General features: G+C 48.6%; 2 protein-coding genes across 4 annotated transcripts; one reads left to right on the forward strand and one right to left on the reverse strand.

Annotated features, from left to right (window-relative positions):
- Window positions 1-515: 515 nt before the first annotated feature.
- APEX1 (apurinic/apyrimidinic endodeoxyribonuclease 1) lies at window positions 516-8614 on the reverse strand. 2 transcript variants are annotated; one of them, XM_080977711.1, is made up of 5 exons: window positions 8381-8614; window positions 7294-7441; window positions 5609-5790; window positions 3118-3310; window positions 516-1908 (listed from the first exon to the last, which is right to left on the reverse strand). In XM_080977711.1, the coding sequence occupies exons 1-5, from the start codon at window positions 8597-8599 to the stop codon at window positions 1394-1396; spliced, it is 1257 nt and encodes a 418-aa protein (XP_080833837.1). In that variant the 5' UTR covers window positions 8600-8614; the 3' UTR covers window positions 516-1393. The 2 variants fall into 2 exon arrangements, with proteins under 2 accessions (XP_080833837.1, XP_080833838.1); XM_080977712.1 differs by lacking the exon at window positions 8381-8614 and adding an exon at window positions 8044-8348.
- A 515-nt stretch (window positions 8615-9129) lies between these two features.
- OSGEP (O-sialoglycoprotein endopeptidase) lies at window positions 9130-21468 on the forward strand. Of its 2 annotated transcripts, none has more exons than XM_080978210.1 (12): window positions 9130-9394; window positions 11849-11969; window positions 12611-12730; window positions 13181-13356; window positions 14614-14709; window positions 15814-15863; window positions 17608-17686; window positions 17905-17970; window positions 18993-19083; window positions 20254-20329; window positions 20886-20984; window positions 21274-21468. In XM_080978210.1, the coding sequence occupies exons 2-12, from the start codon at window positions 11855-11857 to the stop codon at window positions 21311-21313; spliced, it is 1008 nt and encodes a 335-aa protein (XP_080834336.1). In that variant the 5' UTR covers window positions 9130-9394; window positions 11849-11854; the 3' UTR covers window positions 21314-21468. The 2 variants fall into 2 exon arrangements, with proteins under 2 accessions (XP_080834336.1, XP_080834335.1); XM_080978209.1 differs by lacking the exon at window positions 9130-9394 and adding an exon at window positions 10999-11143.
- The last annotated feature ends 145 nt before the right edge of the window (window positions 21469-21613 follow it).

Below are 21613 nucleotides of genomic sequence, written 5' to 3' on the forward strand. Positions count from 1 at the left end.
GTCCAAGTATATCTGAACTGAGGGCGCCACGTTGGCTACCCTTGTGTTAAGGAGAGCTGCGTTTAAATCTTCATTTGAGTTTGATAGTCACTGGATGGCCATGAGTCAGTCATTGCCAGAGGTCTCCCTCATAGGTTTCTTGGAGGATCCAACAGATGGGGAAAGTAATTCCTGTGACTCTGGAAGATGGACAGGATAAAAATGAAGTAAATAGTCATTAGCAGGGTGCAGGGAGGAAGACCATCACTCATACTCCAACCATAGTGGCTGAAGCCCATTGGAACAGAGGGTGGGAGCCAAACACTAGGTGGAGCCTGTCCCAATGTCCCCATCCTCTCCCCTATTGAGTGACACAAGGGGTAACAGAGACTAAAGCAGAGAAAGCTGACAGGTCAGGTGACCCCTTGGGCTGGCTGGAAGTGGGAAGGCAGGCTGAGGGTTGGTGTGGCAGTGCCCATTCACCTCTGCTGCCCCTCCAACCTTGAGAATAATGCCGCAAAAATAACCAGGAGAGCTGTAGAAATTCACATTTTATATATATATAAAGGAAAGTTTAATACACTTTTTCCAGAAGAGTTAAATCTTTTGTCTCGGAGCACTATTGCTGCCTAGAGGAGGGGGGCAGTCTTTTGTAAGGAGAAAACTGGTAGCTGCTAGGTAGAAAAATAAGGGAGGGAGGATGGACAGTTAGAGGCCAAAGGAGATGGAAAACAGCATCAGGTTGATGGAGAGAAAACTCCAGCTTTTCCTAAATACCAGAGAAACTTCCACTTTCGAGAACGCACAAGGGTTGCCAGCTGCTGAACCAGCGATACCAACCTCACATTTAACAGCCCTGAGTCAGAAAGACACCATATGGCTTATCCTGCATCTCCCGCCTCTTCCCTCCCATCTGCTCTAGAGTGGAAAATGGGACCTTGCTGACTTGCAACAGGTGGCGGGGGTGGGGTGGGGGAAGGTGCATGAACTTCTGCAGCACTGGATTCCCCCAGCGCACTGCACCATTTCACAAGCCCAAAACCATCCTTGGGGAAGAGGCGGAATTGCAAAAGAGGCGGTCTCCCCGATCAGGAGCAGGCAACCCAGTGCAGATACCTTGCTGTGAACAAAGAAATAACAGAGAAATTTGAAGCTCCCACTAGAGAAGAGTGGGCATGAACATAGGTCAGAGTTTGCCACCATAATGCTCTCTAGATGTTGTGGATTGCACTTCCCAAGAGCAAGACATATGGATGGCACCATGTTGGCGACCCCTGGCATACTGAAAGAACATGATCTCAAATCCCACAAGCAGGACTTTCTAGGGCTGGGTCTCTCTATCCACCTCTCGGCTCGAGCTGCAATTATCAGAGGACCCATGTTAGTAACCGCCCTCCATCCCCTTGACTCTCCATCACACAGCCAGGTACAGGGTGATGGGGCAGTGGTCGCTGCCCAGGGCCGTGGATCGGATCTTGCTGTCGCAGACATTCTCCAGCAGGTCTTTGGAGACCACAAAGTAGTCGAGCCGCCAGCCCACATTCTTGGCCCGGGCGTTCATCATGTAGGTCCAGAAGGTGTAGGCATAGGGGGTGTCGGGGTAGAGGTGGCGGAACGTGTCGGCAAAGCCGGCCTCCAGCAGCTTGCCGAAACCCTCCCGCTCCTCGGGGGTGAAGCCGGCGTTCTTCTTGTTGCCCTTGGGGTTCTTCAGGTCGATCTCCTGGTGGGCCACGTTGAGGTCCCCGCAGAGGACAAGTGGCTTGCGGGCGGCCAGGCCTTGCAGGTAGGAGCGGAAGGCCACGTCCCAGCGCTGGCGGTACTCCAGTCGCACCAGGCCCCGGCCCGCGTTGGGGACGTAGGCCGTCACCAGGAAGTAGGAGGGGAACTCGGCCGTGATCACCCGGCCTTCCTTGTCATGCTCCTCCTCGCCTGCAGGGGGGGGCAGAGAACGGAAACGGTCGCCGGTTACGGAGTAGCAGAACGGGCAACTGGATCTGGTGGGGAACCTAGGTCTCCCCCAGGCCTTGCAGGCCGAGTTTGAGTCACAGTGTTTGTTTTGATTTATATACCCCTTTTCTTACACTTACGTACACCAGCGGAGAGACGGTGGCTGGTCCAAGGTCACCTAGTGAGCTACAAGGCAGAGTGGGGATTCGAACCCTGGTCTCCCAGGTCATAGCCCAACACTCTAACCATTACGCCACACTAGCTGTCGCCAGGTGACCTTTTTTCCCTTTGGCTACAGAGCTCTTTTCAAAGCACCTCGTCAGGGCCTATGCAAGACCCGACAGTCGACCAATTGTCCCAAACTGATTTACAGTGGTGCCTCGCAAGACGAAATTAATCCGTTCCGCGAGTCTCTTCGTCTTGCGGTTTTTTCGTCTTGCGAAGCACGGCTATTAGCAGCTTAGCGGCTATTAACGGCTTAGCGGCTATTAACGGCTTAGCGGCTTTAAGAAAAAGGAAACAAACTCGCAAGAACTCGCAAGACGTTTCGTCTTGCGAAGCAAGCCCATAGGGAAATTCGTCTTGCGGAACGACTCAAAAAATGGAAAACTCTTTCGTCTAGCAAGTTTTTCGTCTTGCGAGGCATTCGTCTTGCGGGGCACCACTGTACAGTGAAAATTGTAAAAATCCTCATGTTTGGGACTACAGTTCCCATGATCCTTGACCACTGTCCATGCTAGCTGTAAGATAAACAAGGGTGCCGTTCAAACGCAAAGAGAAACATAGGACTTGCGGACAAAACAGGATAGATTTGCGGCAGAGGACAGTGTAGTTTAGGGGTGAGGGGCCTTTATTAGCCCTTGGGCTGCATTTCTGTCTGGACAACTTTCCAGGGGCCACATGCTGGTGGAGGGGGAGGACAGAGGGGAAAGTGGATGAAGTAACTAATACAAACTTTACGTTCACACAGTTTCTACACACGTTCCTCTCTCTCCTCCATCTGGACAAGCAGAAGCCATCAGAGTTCAAGGACACATAAAAACACTTGAGGTGTGAAGACAGGGCCAGACAAGAGAGGCAAGACCTGGTGAGAGTTCTGAGGGCCAGACAAGGGGCCTGGAGGGCCACATTCAGCCCCTAGGTCAGAGAGTCCCCACCTGCAGTTAGTCATGGGGTTTCAGAAGTCCTTACCGATACCGTAGGTGACATCGACAGGCTTGGCCTTGGAGAGGAGGGCCACCCCACTGTAGCCTTCCTTGTCGTCGGAGCAGGCCCAGTACTTGTGGGGATAGTCGGCCAGATCCCGGATCTCGGATGGCAGCTGTTTTTCAGCGCATTTCGTCTCTTGGAGGCAGAGTATGTCTGGCTGCTCCTCACACACCCACTGTGGGGAGAGATGGCTTTAGGTCAGGTCTCCCATCTTCTCACAAAAAAGAAAAACGGGATTTAGCAGGGTGGGGAGCAGACTGAGAGGGGACTGGGTTAGCTTGCTGATGAAACTAGCTACGTACTGAAGGGATTCCTAGAGTCCTAGAACTGTAGAGTCGGAAGGGACTATGAGGGTCATCTAGTCCAACCCCCTGCAATGCAGGAATCTTTTGCCCAGCGTGGGGCTCGAACCCACGACCGTGACATTAAGAGCCTCATGCTCTACCGGCTGAGCTTTAGTGTGGTGTAGTAGTACAGTCCTGTCTCGGAAGTTGAACAGAATCCGTTCCGGAAGTCCCGCTGGACTTTCAAAACATTTGGAAACCAAGCCAATCGGAAGCTACAGAAGCTGTGTCGGATGTTCGGATTCCAAAGAACGTTCGCAAACCGAACACTCACTTCCGGGTTTGCGGCATTCAGGAGTCAAAACGTTCGAGTCACAAGGCGTTCGTCAACCAAGGTACAATTGTAGTAATAACAGGGTCAACTCTAGGACCAGAGAGACTTGGGTTCCCAGATACGAAGCTTGCTGATTGTGGACTAAGTGTTCCGTCTCGGGCAATACTCCCTCACAGCGGTGCTGTGATGATGCGTATTTATTCACTTATATGCTGTCCTTCAACATGCTTCCCCAACATCTTGAAAATGGCTGGAAACCTGGAAAACCACTGCCAGTCATCACTGACATTATGGAGTACAACGGACACATTCCAATAGCCGTCACAGTTCCCAAATTCCTTGGCTCTTATGTACCAAAACAGCACCGCACAGAAATGAGAGGGGCATTAAGCAATATCTGGGAATCCCCAATATTTGCAAACAGTCTTTAGGGGAGCAAAAATGTAAGAACATCCCTATAAAACAAAACAAAAAACCTAGTCCAATAAAGCCTGAGCATGCAAAGGAATGCTGAGTATTTGAGGGTGGGGGTGGGGGGGTAGATGACAAAGAAAGCCAGATGGGAGAACGGAATGGAGCACCCTGCAACAGGGCATGGCTGGCTGGCACCCAGAATGGGAGCATTCTGCACAGCAACATTTTGTTGCAGCCCTCACTTGCACTCCTACATCGCTACTGAGAAGTCTGTTCTGGGAGGGGAAGAGCAAAAGGTTGCTTTAGTCCCAATCTATCGCCCTGTGACAGGGAAGGCCTCACTGTGGCTCAACTCTTCCCTCAGAAGCAGAGGAAAGGTAGGATACAAATAGATTGCCCTGGTTGTTGGCCTTCACAGGCTCAGTTGCTTGCTTCCTGCAGTCCCAGGGGGATTCCCCAGTTTACCCAGAAGGACGTCTGGTTGCCATACCACTGGCTCCTAATTGCTTCTCTATGAGAGGGTGGGAATGCAACTCTCCCTTGAGGGGCTACATCATCTCCAAGGAAACATTTAACGCGATGGGTAGCCATGGTGAAGCGCAACTCAGGGGAAATGGCTGTAACGAAGGTGGAAGGGGAGCAGGGAAGGACACAAACTGCCAGGCAGAGGCTTTCGTCCAACGTAGCTCAACTGTGGCCCTCCAGATCTGGGACTCCTATTCCCATCATACCATGCTGGCTGGGGCTGATGGGATTTGGAGTCCAGCAACAACTGAAGGACCACAAGCTCCCCACTCCTGAACTACACCATGCAAGGCTTTTTCTACTTTAGATACTGGGGTGGGGAAAATCGCTAAAGAGACTCAAGCTTTTTACAAAGTTATGCTCAAAATAAAGTACAGAGAGAGAAGGGAGGCACATGGGAGGAGGAAGACATACATCCCACACCATTACTTGCATTCAGAAGTCATCACCCGAATAAATTAATTGGCGTCAAATCCAGGACACGCAAACAGAAAGACTCCTTCATGGAACCCAGAACCAATCTGTGGAATTCACAGACCATGAGATGTGGCGACGACGGCCTCTTTGAAATGGAATCAAAAAATTCATGGAGGGGGGGGGGCAAGATCTATGGACAGTCATGGGATAAATGGATCCCAGGTCATATTCTGGGAGCGTGGAAGGCAGGGAGCCCATAAAGCAGGGGAATGGCCAGTCAAGGAGAGGCTTGGCCAACGCAATTCTCATTTTGTCTCCAGGGGGCAAGACTGAGATGGAGGAGTAAGAAGCTGGTACAGGATGAAAGTACAGGATGAAAGCAGGAAGGCAGGCAGATGGGGCTGTGAGGGCAGACTGGGGTCAACTGAGCAGTGCCCCCCCCCCCCCGTTCCCCCTCAGGGATCAGCCTCTACCGGTTGAGCCTATTCTTATGCCTTACCTCCAGCCCCTTCTTCTTAAACCAGGCTCGGATCCCGTCAACATTCCAGGAGGTGACCTTTAAGGTGTATTTCTTGCCACTGGGAGAGGTGAGTTTGTCAGGGGGGTCTTGGTACAGGATTGGACCATCGGCCTCCTTCTCAGCTTTCGCCCCACCTTTCTTAGCCTTCTTAGGCTCTGGTTCTGGCAAGAATAAAGAGTGAAGAGTAAGAAACAATTTGCTTTTCCATCAGTTACGAGAAACATTGGGGTTCCATGTAAGGTTTGCAAAGACCTACTTGCCTGATTTCATGTAGCCAACAACATTTTCCTCCAAGCAACTAGGTATAGGTAAAGGGACCCCTGACCATTAGGTCCAGTCATGGCCGACTCTGGGGTTGTGGCGCTCATCTCGCTTTATTGGCCGAAGGAACAGGCGTACAGCTTCCGGGTCATGTGGCCAACATGACTAAGCCGCTTCTGGCGAACCAGAGCAGCGCACGGAAATGCTGTTTAGCTTCCCGCTGGAGTGATACCTATTTATCTACTTGCACTTTGACATGCTTTTGAACTGCTAGGTTGGCAGGAGCAGGGACCGAGCAACGGGAGCTCATCCCGTCGTGGGGATTCGAACCACCGACCTTCTGATCCACAAGTACTAACCTCTGTGGTTTAACCCACAGCGCCACCCGCGTCCCTAGCAACTAGATAGTGGTGGTTTATAAGCTTCAGTTTTTCTTTTGTCCATATATGAATATTGTCAGTGTAGGCATGTAGCCTAGTGGATTGGGCGGGGAGGCAGGCTGGTTCTGTGGATTTATTTGCAAGGCTGGATCCAAGCACATGTGTGTCATTAATTCATTCACACAAACAAACACACATATAAAGATGCCACACAGGAACCAAGACTGGGGCAGAGGAACACCAGGGAAGCAGTTTTATTTAACTCCAGGGCTGGCAACGTAGGATTACAAGCCAGTGTGTTGGTTAGAGGGTTGAGCTACGACCTAGGAGACCAGGGTTCAAATTCCTCAGCTACGAAGCAGTATACAACCCGCTGGGCATGCAAGATTATTTATTATATTTATAAATAATAAAATAGATTACTTGCTTCATTAATACATTTCCTTCACAGAGTTCAAGGCAGTGTACAAAGTTCTCTTTCTCCCCATCCTAATATTTTATATTCACAGTAACACTGTGGGGAAGACTAGTCACATTGAAAGATAGTGACATCTCATTGAAAGATGGGCCCACAGCACTAAAATCGAAGGTAAGCCTGCCTCCTCTTTGAGGCTTGCAACTGTCAATCACCTGATGCCATAATGACATCAGGAAATCCACCCACCTATCAAAAATGTCTCACAGAGTTTGGGTTAGTTCTGGATCCAGCCCTCCAAGTTCACTCAATTCCCCACCTTGTAGTAGGTTTGAGAGAAAGACTACGACACACAAAACATCTGAAAGATTATTCTTAGTAGTAGTAGTAATAATAATAAAAATAACAATTTAATTTCTTATCCATCCCTCAAAAAAATAGTACCAAAGCAAGTTACAGCAATATATATATATATATATATATATATATATATATAACAAATTACAGCCACAAGAACAGGGCAAGTCCTAAAAATATCTATCTCAAGTGTCATATAAGCTCCATCCATATTCAAATCCATCTTTATTGCCAAGACTGAAGACACTGACCTGCCACTGCCTCCTTCTCATCAGGAAGGGCTTCACCTTCCTTCTTCTTGCCCCGTTTTGGCATCGTAGGTGCCCAGCTGGATCCTACCCTAGGCAGCTGGCAGCGCAACCTGGCCTGCAGCAGGCTATTGAACAGCAACGTTGTCTCCTGGGGAGGAAGGATCATGATGGTAAACACTCCCAAATGTCCTCCAAACAGGCACCTTCAGTGCCATAAGCCCCATTGACTTTGGTGGCTTTAAAAGATTAGGCAAATTCACGGAGGAAAAAGATGAGATGACTCTGTTCTGCCTCTGAATACCATTTGCCGGAATCACAAGTGGGGAGAGAGTGCTGTTGGCATTCAAGTCTTCCTTGTGGGTTTCCCATACATTTCTGGCTGGCTACTATGAGAACAGGATACTGGATGGGCCTTTGGCCTAATCCAGCAGGCTCTTCTTAAGACGAATCCCCTAATTATTATTATTTATAATAAGTCCCCTAATAATGCTAACCTGAAAACACTGCATGGGCGACTTTCCACCCAGCAAAGTGTCTTTTTGCTCCACAAATATCTGCTCATTCTTAGCCAATTATTGTAATTCCCCCAGATCAAATGACAGTGCCCTGACAAGACGTCACCACTCTCTGCTACAGCTGCCCAGAGCACAGAAATATATAAGGCATAGACACTAGACTGGATTAAGCTTCTAGCCAATTCAAGTCTTAGCAAGATGCAATAGTGGGGGCCTGAACCAGTTCGATTTTTACCTGTCATGCAACCACGATGAATTCTGCACCAACTGGATTTTTACCTGCTATGGAACTGCGATTGCATATGCACCACTTGGTTGTGGGTTCCCTGCCATGCAACTACAATGAAATCTGCACCAGCTGAGATTTCACCTGCCGCACAACTTTTAAAGGCACCTTTAAAGGCCTTCCGGGGAGAAGAGGGAACAAAAAGCGGGGAGGAGAAACTACCTTATCCATACACCCTCCCTCTGCAAAGACAGAAGACCAGCTTCCCCCTTCGTTTCTGTATAAATCATGCAATTAATAAAATAAAATAATTATTATTTCCAATTATTTCTCCTCCTGCTCTTACCGCACCAGGATCCCTCCGCTCCCCAGAGACAAAGGCGGAGACTGCAGAGCTCGCACGCGCGCAAGGAGAATGGAGAGCCCGGGAGAGCAGCACGTGGAGTGGATTTGTATCACGTGACACAGGCTGCTGAAAAGGGCCTGAGAGGGCGGGGCTCTCTGAAAGCGAGAGGGGAGATTGCCTTGGTTTTGATGGAGGAAAGGGTATGGACAGTAGTGGCATGAAGGGGTTAAAGAATCATAGGGGTGTCACGTGGAGAGGGAGTAGAAGACGTTCGGTGGCTGATGACGTAGCGGGATTCTCTCTGGGCCGCTCCGCCCCAAAGGGGAGTCACAAGTTTTACTGGAGTTATATCAACACCTTAGGTTCTCAGTTGAACTCTGGGAAGGGGGGGCGGCCAACGCTAAATAAAATAAATCAGGGGGGGCGGGAGGGTTTGCACAGGATTAAAAAAAAAGATGATTATGTTCCATTGCCGGAGGCAGCATCGCTCTGAATGCCAGTGAGTGGCTAGGACTCGCAGGAGGAGAGAGAGAGAGCCATGCGTTCATGCCAAGGGTTGGTATCTCGCTGCCTTCTGCGATGATAAGAATGTGGCGCTGGGTCTGATCCAGCAAGGCTCTTAAAGAGAAGCAATGCTTTTTAAAATTTGTTATTAAAATGCCTATGCTTGAGTTCCTTCCGCATATGGAGGTGGTCGAATGAAAACCAGAAGTCGAGGGCTGGCTGCCTTTTTTCTATCTCTAGATTCTCTGCCTCTTTCTCGTTGCCTAGAATCAAAGAGGAGGAGGCGCTGCAGTTTAAATCTCTCCGGAGTTTCTCTCCCCCTCCCCGCCTTTCCCCCTCCAATCCCCGCCTCCGGTTCTTCCTCTCATCATCATCATCATCATCATCATCATCTCGCAGTCTTGAGTTTCTGCAGCTGCAAACTTGGATCAGGGCAAAGACACGGAAGCGGGGAGACAGAGAACCCACGTGGAGCCCATCGCCACCCTCTGAACTGGGGGGGAAGAGATTGTAAGCCCGCCTCTGGCTATTTCCTTCGCTCCTCTTCTTCGCAGCTCCCAGTGCGCTACGCTAAGCAAATGCTCCGCAACGCTAGGAGGAGGAGGCAGGGCCCCCGGAGGTCCCCGATTCACACGTGCAATAACTCTCCCGCAGATGGGAGACGAGATCAAGGCGAGAACCCTTCATTTCAGGTCCTTGAAAGGGGTTAACCCAACAGCGCACAGTCTATTGGACTCCAACTCCCATCAGCCCTAACCAGTGCAGCTAGCAGTGAGGGATGATGGAAGTTGTAGTCCACAGCCACCTGCCGAGGCAATCTGCTTCACCGTAGAAGAGCCCTTACAGTTAATAAGTTTCCCATAAAACTTTGGCCCAAATCTCTGCGATTTCTACCTATTTATTCTAGTTCTGACCACTAGAGCAACAGAGAAGAAGTCTGCTCCATCTTCAGATGTTTGGAGGCAGCTGCCAACATCTCTTAATTTTCTCCAGGCTAAACAGGCTCAGCCCTTTCAACCTGCACTGAGTTTGCAAAACCTACACCATCCCCCCCAACGACCTGATTAAAACCTGGTAGCCAGAGCTGGAACTGCCCTGTTTTTTCTCCCAGTGGAACTAAAGCCTGAGCTAAATCTTGGATAGAGAGAGAAAAATCTCAGGTCAAACAAATGTCAAGCACGTGCTCTTTAGCCACCTTCTTGCACATGCCCACCAGAGTGGCAAAAAAGTGGACAGGCATATCTGCCTGTCAACTAAATGGCTATTACTGTATGTTTATTATAACAGCATGGAGAGCCAGTGTGATGTGTTGTTTAGAGTGTCAGATGAGGACCTGAAGATCAGGGTTCTGTCATGAAGCTCACTGTATGACCTTGAGTCTGTGAAGATTAAATGAGGAGCAGGAGAATCAGGAACACCACCTTGAGCTCCTTGCAGATGGGATGTTGGGTGGCAAACAGCGGAGAGCTATTGGAGGACTGAGCTGTGTGTGCCACGCAGTCTGCTTGCGTCTCCTTACACTACCCTGATGTGGTGGGGAATGCTGTCCCATTGGCTGTGTTCCAGTGAGGTGCACCTGTCAGTTCTGTTGGCTTCTGTGGGTGGAATGGGTGGGTGTGCGCACCATTTGTCCTTTGCCTCAGGCAGCAAAATATTTTGGGCCTTTTCCTGCACAGGATTGCCCACTCAAACCTTCTTGGGTCTGTTTCTTATTTTAGAGCCAGTTCTCAAACCGTGGGGCACAGTGCCCCCGCATGGTGACTTGAGAAGCTTGGAACCAATGGACATACAGTGGTACCTTGGGTTAAGAACTTAATTCGTTCTGGAGGTCCGTTCTTAACCTGAAACTGTTCTTAACCTGAAGCACCACTTTAGCTAACGGGGCCTCCTGCTGCCGCCGCGCCACCAGAGCACGATTTTTGTTCTCAAACTGAAGCAAAGTTCTTAACCTGAAGCACTATTTCTGGGTTAGCGGAGTATGTAACCTGAAGCGTTTGTAACCTGAGGTACCACTGTACAGCCTTGTGCAAATTAATTGAAACAAAGCATATTTTCTATCTTACTCGTAATCCTGTACTCAAAACAAACACGCAAAGTCAGTTGATCATTATGGTGTCGGAAGCCTGCAGCCAATAGAAGAGAGTTATTACAGAGCTGGAAAAGAGGTATCCTGACGGTACTGGGATATTGCAGCAGGACCTAGCCCCCTGTCACACATCGAAAGTGGTGAAGAAATTCATGACAGAGCAGCAAATACAGGTACATACTTGATTGGCCAGGGAATTCCCTAGACGTAAATCCCATTGAGGCTATATGCAAAAGTCGCCTCTGTGCTGTAGACTGTATGACTATGGAGAAGCTCATTCAGGTGCTGATTCAAGTGTAGTATAGGGATCCAAAAATCAACAGTGACTGTTCGAAACTAGTAGACTCCATGCCAAACCGTGTTCAAATGCTGCTTAAAAGTAACGGAGGTCATATCCATTACTAATGTACGTATATGTGAGTTTTGTACAATAAACCACATTGTTTGTTTCAATTAATTTGCACAAGGGTGTAAAGGAAATAAATAAATAAATACATACATACATACATACATACATACATACATACCTACATACCAGGGCAGGAAAGGGAGAAGTGGGAAACCGGGGGTGGGGGTGGTTCTGATACATGTTTGTGATTGTACTCTGTTTTCTTCATAATGGGCTCAGTGGCAGACTTTGGCTCTCAAATTTCTATGGCCCCCTGTGCAACATTAAAATTCGGTGCATGCCTCTTGTGCTCAGTTCTACAGCATTGTTGTGGTCCCCTTGCAGTACTGTGTCCAGTGCGGCCAAACTGGTCATGCCACCCTAAAACTGCCTCTGGTGGGTTGGAGGCAACATGGTGCCTCTTTGCAACAAAGTAAAAATTATCTCTCTGTCTGTCTGTCTGTCTGTCTGTCTTTCTCTGGCTTTCCAGAATGCCATGCCTGTGGTGATAGGCTTTGAGGGCAGTGCCAACAAGATTGGAGTGGGGATCGTGCGGGATGGAGAGGTGCTGAGCAACCCTCGGCGAACATATGTCACTCCTCCGGGGCAGGGTGAGTGTAGCCGTTCTACCACTTGATTCCTCCGCCCTGTGTTCCCTGGGGTGCATGTACCCTGCACTGAAGGAATGTCCCATTTTGTGCTTCGTCCAAATCCTACACCAAGCCAGAACCCATGCATGAGATGGGAATTGAACAACTTTGAATAAGTTGCCCTCTCTCTTTTTTTCTGGAATTATATTTTGCATAATTCCAGCTCTCTTTAGCATTATTAATTCATGTTTTGCTAGTTAGGGGCAGGCCAGTAGTTGACTGTCACTTTGGCTTCTGAGACCTTGCCAATGCATTTTCAAGCATAGCTTCTCCATCGTAAGGTTTAGGAACATGGCTGCTGTTTCGTTTTGTTTTATTAAAGCTGCAATCTTCAGGATTTGAATTATCTGCTGCTGCAGAATCTCAGTGTACATAGAGACAGCCCTGAGTACGCTTCTTCCTTGCCATTCCGAGTTCTACAAACATTTGTGTAATACTTTCTCTTGATACACAATTTGGGTTTCTGGTGGGTGTGCAGAGGAGTGTGGACAGAGAGAAGGCAGGCAATATACACTGAGTTAGCGCAGCCCTCCTTAACAGATCTGCCTTCAGCTTTCAATGTCTCCCTGTCCTGATGCCTTTTTCCTTCCTCCACATTCCAGGTTTCTTGCCAAGTGACACTGCGTGCCACCACCGGGCTTGTATCCTTGACGTGCTTCAGGAGGCCCTGCAGGAGGCTGGACTGAAGCCACAGGACATTGATGCTGTGGCTTTCACCAAGGGTGAGTCCCTCACATAATTCTTGCTGGGCAGCCGCCATTTTGGATTCCTCAAGGAGACTTACCAGACAGTTGACCTTGAAGACCAGGTCGGAGGTTCCTTCAAATGCATCTCTCTGCATTCAGGAAACAAGAGGCAGCATTGCCACAGTTCAAGGAAACATTTCAGCCAGGCGAAAGCACTTGAGCTGGTGTGGGGCAGGGCCAAGGAGGGGGCGGGGCCTGAGCAGAGGCCTGAGGGCCAGAGATAGAAGCCTGGAGGGCCACATTTTCTATTGTATCCCACCTTGATATTTTATGATAAGGTGACAGTTTTATGATAATAACACGAATAGTTCTTGGGTGGAAACAATGAAGAGTATTGAGGAAAGCACAGTTGCAATTAGGATGTGAGAGAGGCAAATTCCATCTGGTCCTGTTGGCCTTAAACATCTTTTCCCCTCCCTTATCCAGGTCCAGGCATGGGTGCCCCATTGGTGACTGTAGCAGTTGTGGCACGGACAGTGGCCCAGCTGTGGGGGAAGCCTTTGCTTGGGGTGAATCACTGCGTGGGACACATCGAGATGGGGCGGCTGATAACTGGTGCCCAGAACCCAACCGTGTTGTACGTCAGCGGTGGAAACACACAGGTAAGATCTTGTTCTCACAGTGACCAACCAAATGCCTCGAAAAGTCCACAAGGAAGACCCAAACGCAACAGCAACTCTCCCCAGGTGTGATTCCCCGCAGCTGGTATTCAGAGTTTTGTACTTGGGTGCTCCTCAATGAACCCTTTAGCCATTGGGGGGGGGGGCGAAATATATATTTCCTGCCCTTTCCACAGTTCTCCGTCCCGAGTCTTGCTGTGTTTTGAACACTACAGCAAGGAGAGGGCAACCTGTGGCCTTCCAGATGTTGTTGACGTTCTGCAGTTTCCATCAGCCAGCATGGCTTGTGGTCATGGATAATGGGAGTTGTAGTCCAACAAAGCTACTAACTGGGATGGCTTTGCTCTACTTACATTGTAGGAGGCAGTATGTTTCTGGAAAGTGCAGGCAGGGAGAGGGCTCTTGTGCTCAGGTCTGGCTTGGGGGTTCCCCATCATGGGCATCTGTTCAGCCACTGTGAGAAGAGGATGCTGGGAGATGAACACTTGGCCTGATCCAGAAAGGCTCTTCATAGGTTCTCTCTCCTTTGACAGTGGAGGGAAAATATAGGTGTCTTTCCCCCCCCCAAGTTCTAGGACCCTCGTACCCACAGACCGCCTCTCCCGGTATGCCCCATGGAGAGCCTCAAGGTCCATAAATAGCAACACCCTAGTAGTCCCGGGCCCTAAGGAAGTTAGATTAGCTTCAACCAGAGCCAGGGCCTTCTCAACACTGGCTCCGGCCTGGTGGAAGGCTCTGCCTCATGAGACCAGGGCTATGCAGGATCTGATTTCTTTCCGCAGGGCCTGTAAGACAGAGTTGTTCCGCCTGGCCTTTGGCTTGGAGCCAATTTGATTCCCTCCCCTCCCCCTCTTTCTTTTTTCTTTTTCCTTTCTCCTCCTGTGATGAGGCTGCATTTTAATATTTTAATGTTTCAATATTTTAATGTTGTATTTTAATGTTGTTTTTAAGTTGTATTCATTCAACTTGTTTTTATTATTGCTTGTTAGCCGCCCTGAGCCCGGCCTTGCCTGGGGAGGGTGGGGTATAAATAAAAAATTATTATTATTATTCCCCCTCTTAATTTATTTCATCTTTTGTATTGGCTGGCTGGCTCCCCGTCCCACTGCTTGGAGATTTCAACCCTAGCTCAGCACTTAAGGTGTTACACCGCACTCTCTCTGAGTGTGCTTTAGACGTATGGTCTGGAGGTGTCCTGGGCATCGTCTCTTTCTCCTCTCCTCCCCACCCCACACTCAGGTTATTGCGTATTCTGAGCACCGATATCGTATATTTGGAGAAACCATCGACATCGCCGTAGGGAACTGCCTGGACCGCTTTGCTCGGGTGTTGAAGGTGAGCAACTGAAAGGCGAGACAACTAGGACTGGGCGATACCTGGTTTTCAACATCGCGATACATCACCAGCTAAACACCGCGGTATCCTGATACGTCACCATGTCTGAAATGAGGATGAAGCTACGTAGAGGCACTGATTAGCTTCCCGGTTTTTGCCACATTGTGATTTTTGCACAGCACACACATATCATGATTCGTGATATATCGCCAGGTCAAAAATTATGAAACCGATAGCACTATATGGATTTCAAACCGGTTTTGAACAGCATATTGATATAACACCCAGCCCTAGAGACAACTATGGATAAAATGGGGAGGAGGAGAAACTTGTTCACCACCAGTGTGGTGTAGTGGTTAAGAGCAGTGGACTCGTAATCTGGCGAACCGGGTTCGCATCTCCGCTCCTCCACATGCAGCTGCTGGGTGACCTTGGGCTAGTCACACTTCTCTGAAGTCTCTCAGCCCCACTCACCTCACAGAGTGTTTGTTGTGGGGGAGGAAGGGAAAAGGAGATTGTTAGCTGCTTTGAGACTCGTCAGGGTAGTGATAAAGTGGGATATCAAATCCAAACTCTTCTTCTTCAAGGAAAAAGTGGTATATAAATGTAATAAATAATTAAGAGCAGGCCAGTCCCCCCCCCCTCCGGGCCCATTACCTTACCTGCCTGAGTCTGAGAGGGGTGGGGATAGAAGTGACGCACAAAGTGATGGAGAAATAATTGGCTGCTTCTCTCCTCCTGTTTACTTTCCTCTTCTCCATCTCTCCTTCTCCTTCACCTTGGTGGCTGATTTTCCTTATGACTTCGAAGGGGGCGGAGAAGGGAACATCAGCTGCCAGAGATGCAGAAAATGGAAGGCGAGATCCAAGTGATAGCTTCCCTGTTTCTCCTCGTGTGCAATTTCTATCCCTCTCCAACTTTCTCTGACTGTCGCTCAGCAGGTGGAACTCTCATTTGGTAGGGCTACTCTCACGGAATGAGTATCGTACATAGCCAAATGGCTCTCCAATGGTTGATCTGGCTGGTTCTGTGTGATGGGAAGCGTGATGGTGCCTTATGCGGCCGTATAGAGTTCTGACAGCTGTGTTGCCTCTCTCGACTTAGATCTCAAATGATCCCAGCCCGGGCTACAACATTGAACAGATGGCCAAGAAGTGAGTAATGTAAAAAGAAAAAAAGACATACACACATTTTGTGCAAACATGTTAAATTTTTCACTAGCTGCATGAATTGCACTGGGTTTTCTGTTTCATTCTCAATCCCACCCCGGCTTTGGAGAAAGTTGTTCAGTAACAGTTTGATCTACACCCAGCATTCGGGAGAAGAAAAGGGACTAGGAATTGCCAGTAAATGCAAAAGGAAAAGTGTCCTGTTTGGGGCACATCCCAAATTGGGATTGATCCCAACTGCTAAAAGTCCATCCTAACAGGCTTTTTGGGGGCTTCCTGAGCTTTCCACAAATGCTATATTCCCCATTTTCAGCCTTTTGTATGCAATATATATATATATATAGATATAGATATATATATAGATATATATATATACCGTATTTTTCTCTCTATAACACGCACCAGACCATAACACGCACGTAGTTTTTAGAGGAGGAAAACAAGAAAAAAAATATTCTAAACGAAATTGTGGATATATGATTTTTGTGGTTCATGCTGTGGCCACAGACATGTGATCTGACAGTGAGTTTGGAGTAGCCCAATGCAAAAATCCTGAGGATCCATGTGGATCCATGCTTTGTAACCACGGAAGAGGGAAGGAAGGGGAACCATGGATCCTCTGCTCACGACTGCAGCAGATCCCCCCTGCCACCCGCAGGTATTCGCTCCATAACACACACAGACATTTCCTCTTACTTTCTAGGAGGAAAAAAGTGAGTGTTATGGTGCAAAAAATACGGTAATTAATTTTACTAAGCAAAGCTGAGATTACAGATTGCAGGGCAGGGACCTAGACCCTGTTCTGCTGGGGATCGGGACCCCCACAGGGGAAGTAGTCACAATTACCAGCACCTCAAGTCTAGGCAAGTCAGGTCAAGGCACAGCAGATCAGGACCCTGAACAGCTCCCAGTGAGCCTTGTTGGCTTAGGTATGGAAGGTGCTCTCCCAGCGAAGGTCCTAAGTTACCCCAAGGCAGGCAGAGTCTTCTCTTCCAGTGGTTCTGCGTCCCTCGGGAGGACTGTCTGCAACCCTTCAAGGGCCCTGTGGCCAGTTCTGCAGTCTCGTGCACCTGTGTGGCTGCAGAGTAGCAGAAGCTACAGAGGGAGTCATTCCTGAGGATGACAGGAGAACCACATCCTCACTCGGGGGGTGGGGGGGTGGGCACTGCAGAAGAGGATGCTGAAAGTCCTCCAAGTGTGGCAGCTGACGAGACCCTGAAATGGGGGACATGACTCTTGAGCCTTGTTATGGCATCATGTAGAAGGAAAGTGTGATGATTCTAAGAACGATATACTTAAAAAGCAAAATAATGAATTACAGTGATTTAACATAATATAAAATTTATTCTACAAGTAAATAATAATTAAAAATGTGAGTTCACAAGATTATTTGTGGCAGGAAAATCCCGATGATACCCCCACTGTGTATATTTCTCATCAACAAGGTTTTAGGTTGCCCAATGCCTAGCTATATCCTCGGGAAGACTCATTTTATGTATTAAAAATATAACACACAAATCCACTTCTTTCCTGTCACAGACAATTGTATAAATTTGTCCCAAGGTGCATGTATTGGATGCCTTTCCCCACAATTTTAATGAGGCCTAGCATGTTGTGGTGCATTTTTAAAAAATGGACACAGACAAACTGGATTCTAAGGGGACTGGGCACCTATTAAACAGCCTGGAGTTGTGAGAGGGGGACTTAACACATTCTGCTTCCTACACAGGGGCCAAAAGCTGGTGGAACTCCCCTATACAGTGAAAGGCATGGATGTGTCATTCTCTGGGATCTTATCCCATATAGAGGTAAGGGTGAATCTTGTTATCTTCCATGTCACCTTTCTCTCTGTGTGTTGGGCTTTCTTCTGCCCTTGAATGCTGGATGACAGGCATGGGACTTCTTTCAAACTATAGTCTGACTTCAAGGCAGGAGAATGGGTCGAGTTTGTGCCTGCTTGTAGCTGCACAGCAGCCTTGCCAGCAAAAACGGTGGCAACCCTTCTTCTCTTCCTCTCCCTGTGCAGGAAGTGGCTCATAGGATGCTAGCTGCAAAAGAATGTACTCCAGAGGACCTCTGCTTCTCCCTACAGGTGAGGAACTAACCAGACCAAGGCCTAGGATGGGGCTGATATGCCGCCTCTAGGGTTGTCATATGAACATAGGAAGTTGCTTGAGTCAGACCATTGGTGCATCTAGCTCAACGGCCTCGGTTCAGTATACCTGAAGGAGCGTCTCCACCCCCATTGTTCTGCCCAGACACTGAGGTCCAGCGCCGAGGGCCTTCTGGCGGTTCCCTTGCTGTGAGAAGCCAAGTTACAGGGAACCTGGCAGAGGGCCTTCTCGGTAGTGGCACCTGCCCTGTGGAACACCCTCCCACCAGATGGCAAAGAGAAAAACAACTACCAGACTTTTAGAAGACATCTGAATGCAGCCCTGTTTAGGAAAACTTTTAATGTTTAATAGGTTATTGTATTTTTGTGTTCTGTTGGAAGCCGCCCAGAGCAGCTGGGGAAACCAGCCAGATGGGCGGGGGTATAAATAATAAATTGTTGTTGTTGTTGTTGTTGTTGTCTACAAGGACAGGTATTGATGCTCTCTAGGGTTTCACGTAGATCTCTCTCAGCCCTGTCTGGAGATTATGGGAACAGAACCTGGGATGTTCTGATGCTCTACAGCTGAGCTTGTGGCCCTTTCAAGGCCACCCACTGTTGGGCAAAAGCATTTCTGGTCCATCCTCCTGAGCAGCTGATTTTCAGTCCTATTTGAGGAGGAACGAGCAACAATGGTGCTTTCTAGACCAACTTAGTGTATCAGCTTCTTCCAGGTCAACCAAGAAAGAGGCGACAGGCCTCTTTAGAGGTTGCTTAGCAACTATGAAGGGCCTGGTTCCTCTCCTTACCCATCAGGGCAGGCAGGAGAGGGTGACGCACTTTGTGCCCAGAGATGGAAAAGGGTGGGACCAGTGGGTGGGCAATGGTACCCACTGTGGCAGTGGGCGCCTAATTATGATGCCCACATAAATCCAGGGCTCAACCTGTGGCCTACATGCAAGACTCAAAAATTGATGTCTTCATAATTGTTTTGTCTGTTTTGGTTTCTCTCTGCCCACCAGGAGACTCTGTTCGCTATGCTGGTGGAGATAACAGAACGGGCCATGGCGCACACAGGTTCTCATGAGGCACTGATCGTGGGTGGCGTTGGCTGTAGGTGTCACCAAGCAAGTGTGGTGTGAATGGCTGAAACCGCTGCCCCGTTCGCGTTCCGAATTCTCCTCCCATCTCTCATTCCCCAAACAAGTCCTCAGAGCAATTTGAGCTACACAGGGGCTCCATCTGCGTCGCTCCCCCTCCCCAGTTCTTTCTCATCGCTCCCAGTATGCTCTCAAAACTGAGCTGGGACCCTCTGTTTTCAGCCTCCGTTGAACGGTGTCACATCTAATTGCTTCCCCGCTGTTTCTGTCTTCAAAATCCTTAATTTTCTCACCTGTGTTTCATCCAGCAACAAATGCTTCTTTAAAAACTCTGGCTCAGCCCTTTCTAATTTGGAGATTTCCACGTATGTGTCTCAACTCAAGTTACCATTTCTGATCCAAGATGGCTGCCAACTTGGATGTCTTTAAAAAGAGGATTAGGCAAATTCATGGAGGATAAGGCTATCAGTGACTACTAGACACAATAACTACGTTCTTTCTCCACAGCCAGAGGCAGTATATGACTCTAAATATGAGTTGCTAGGAATTACAGGTGGGGAGAGGGCTTTTTGTGCTCAGGTCCTGCTTGTGGGCTTCCCACAAAGTTTGGCCACTTTGAGACCAGGATGCTGGGCTGGATGGGGTATTGGCCTGGTCAGTTCCTCATTTTATACCCACAACTGTTCTGTGGAAACAAAATCCAAACTACCTGTGTCCACCAGGGCAGTGTTCTTTAACCTTGGGTCCACAGATGTTGATGGACTACAACTCCCATCATCCTTGACCGTTGGCTAAACTGGCTTTGGATGATGGGAGTTGTAGTCCAACAAGACCCAAAGTTCAAGAACACTATCCTGATCTTGAAGAAGGCTAGGGTTGCTATAGACAGCCAAGACTGAGACCCACCCACCCACCTGTTAGGTCAGGCAAAGGCAAACTCTGCCATCCAGATGTTTTGGGACTACAACTCCCATCATCCCTAGCTAACAGGACCAGTGGTCAGGGATGATGGGAGTTGTAGTCTCAAAACATCTGGAGGGTCGAGTTTGCCTATGCCTGAGTTAGGTTCTTCCCTCGTTGGAGGTAGGCAGGTACCGAACATACAAATGTGCTTTTTCTGGCATGTTGTCTGTTTGCCCTCACTGAATGCACAGCATGCATTCCCTGTGTTCTTCCTCTCCAGGTAATGAGCGGCTGCAGGAGATGATGGGAATCATGTGCAAGGAAAGAGGAGCAAAACTCTTTGCTACGGATGAAAGGTAAGCTTTCCACCTGCCTGCTTTGATTCCAAGACGCTCCCAGATTTGGGCTCTCATGAGTCTGCATCAGAATGGTTTCCCAAAGCTGTTTTTCAGATTCATAAACATGGTTAACGCAGAGGGGTAGCTGTGCCCTTTTGTTAAAAAGTATTTTGCAGCAAAAGCAACCAAGAATCTCGTGGCATCTTCAAGCCTTATTTTTGGAAGCTTTTGTGGGCCCACGTTGTCAGATATGCAAAATATAGGCTGAGCAAGTTTGATTTTATTCACCTGGGCCTCAATCAAGACAAGAGTTTGCTCTCCCACTGCAGATGTTAAATTCGTACTGCAAGATAAGGGGACATGCATTGTGAATGATACCGCATTGAGCTTTACCTAGAAGCACCTAAATGGCATCTTTGCATTTTGTGGACGTGTGGCCCCATGCAGCTTATTGTTTTATTAATACAGAGGCAGTAAAACTCCAAGCTAGGGGTGAGCCCAGAAGTCCCAGCATCGCCGACACCACCTCAACACCCCTTTAACCGCTATTCTTCTCTGCCCGTTTTCTGTCCAGGTTCTGCATTGACAACGGGGCCATGATTGCACAAGCTGGCTGGGAGATGTTCCGATCCGGGCAAATCACTGCGCTTCAGGATTCGTGGATTACACAGAGGTGACTGTGCCTTGTTTTGTGAGGTGGGGGAGGGTATCTTGAGTGCAGATCTCAAGCAAGGCCTACTCCAAGCCCAGGCTCAGGCTGTATTGCAGGAGAGCAGTGCTCCAATGTTGCTTCAGCAGCTATCAAACAGAGATGGTGGAACCTTATTTTTGATGCTAGCCCTGACCTCAATGGTAGGGAACCATAACATGAAATTTTTTTACAGGTAAGGGAAAGTTGGGCAGACAGAACAAAGCGTTGCCCGAATGCAGCCTCAATCTGGCCTTTCCCCACCTTTCTGCAGGTATCGTACGGACGAAGTGGAGGTGACTTGGCGTGACTGACCACCCCTTCTCTCTGCATGCATGTCTCCTGAAGGCAATAAACAGCCGGATACATAGACATTGCGGGCAGGAATACCAGGGTTGCTTGACTCTCCATGGACATTTGATGGGAAACTAATTCAAACCAGAATAAACGCTTTGGTTTTTGTTTAGAAGCTCCTGTGGTGTTTTCTGTCCTAGGCCGCAGAAGCTATTGCGTGAATAGAAAAGGGGGGGGTGCAATGTACCTTCTTCCTTTCGGAAAACTAAGGTGTGATTTGTGGGTGGGCTTACTTGAGCAACCCAAGACCTGACCAAGAG

The sequence above is a fragment of the Podarcis pityusensis genome (assembly GCF_964106645.2).
Source record: "Podarcis pityusensis genome assembly, chromosome: 13".
In the NCBI taxonomy this organism is placed as follows: Eukaryota; Metazoa; Chordata; class Lepidosauria; order Squamata; family Lacertidae; genus Podarcis; species Podarcis pityusensis.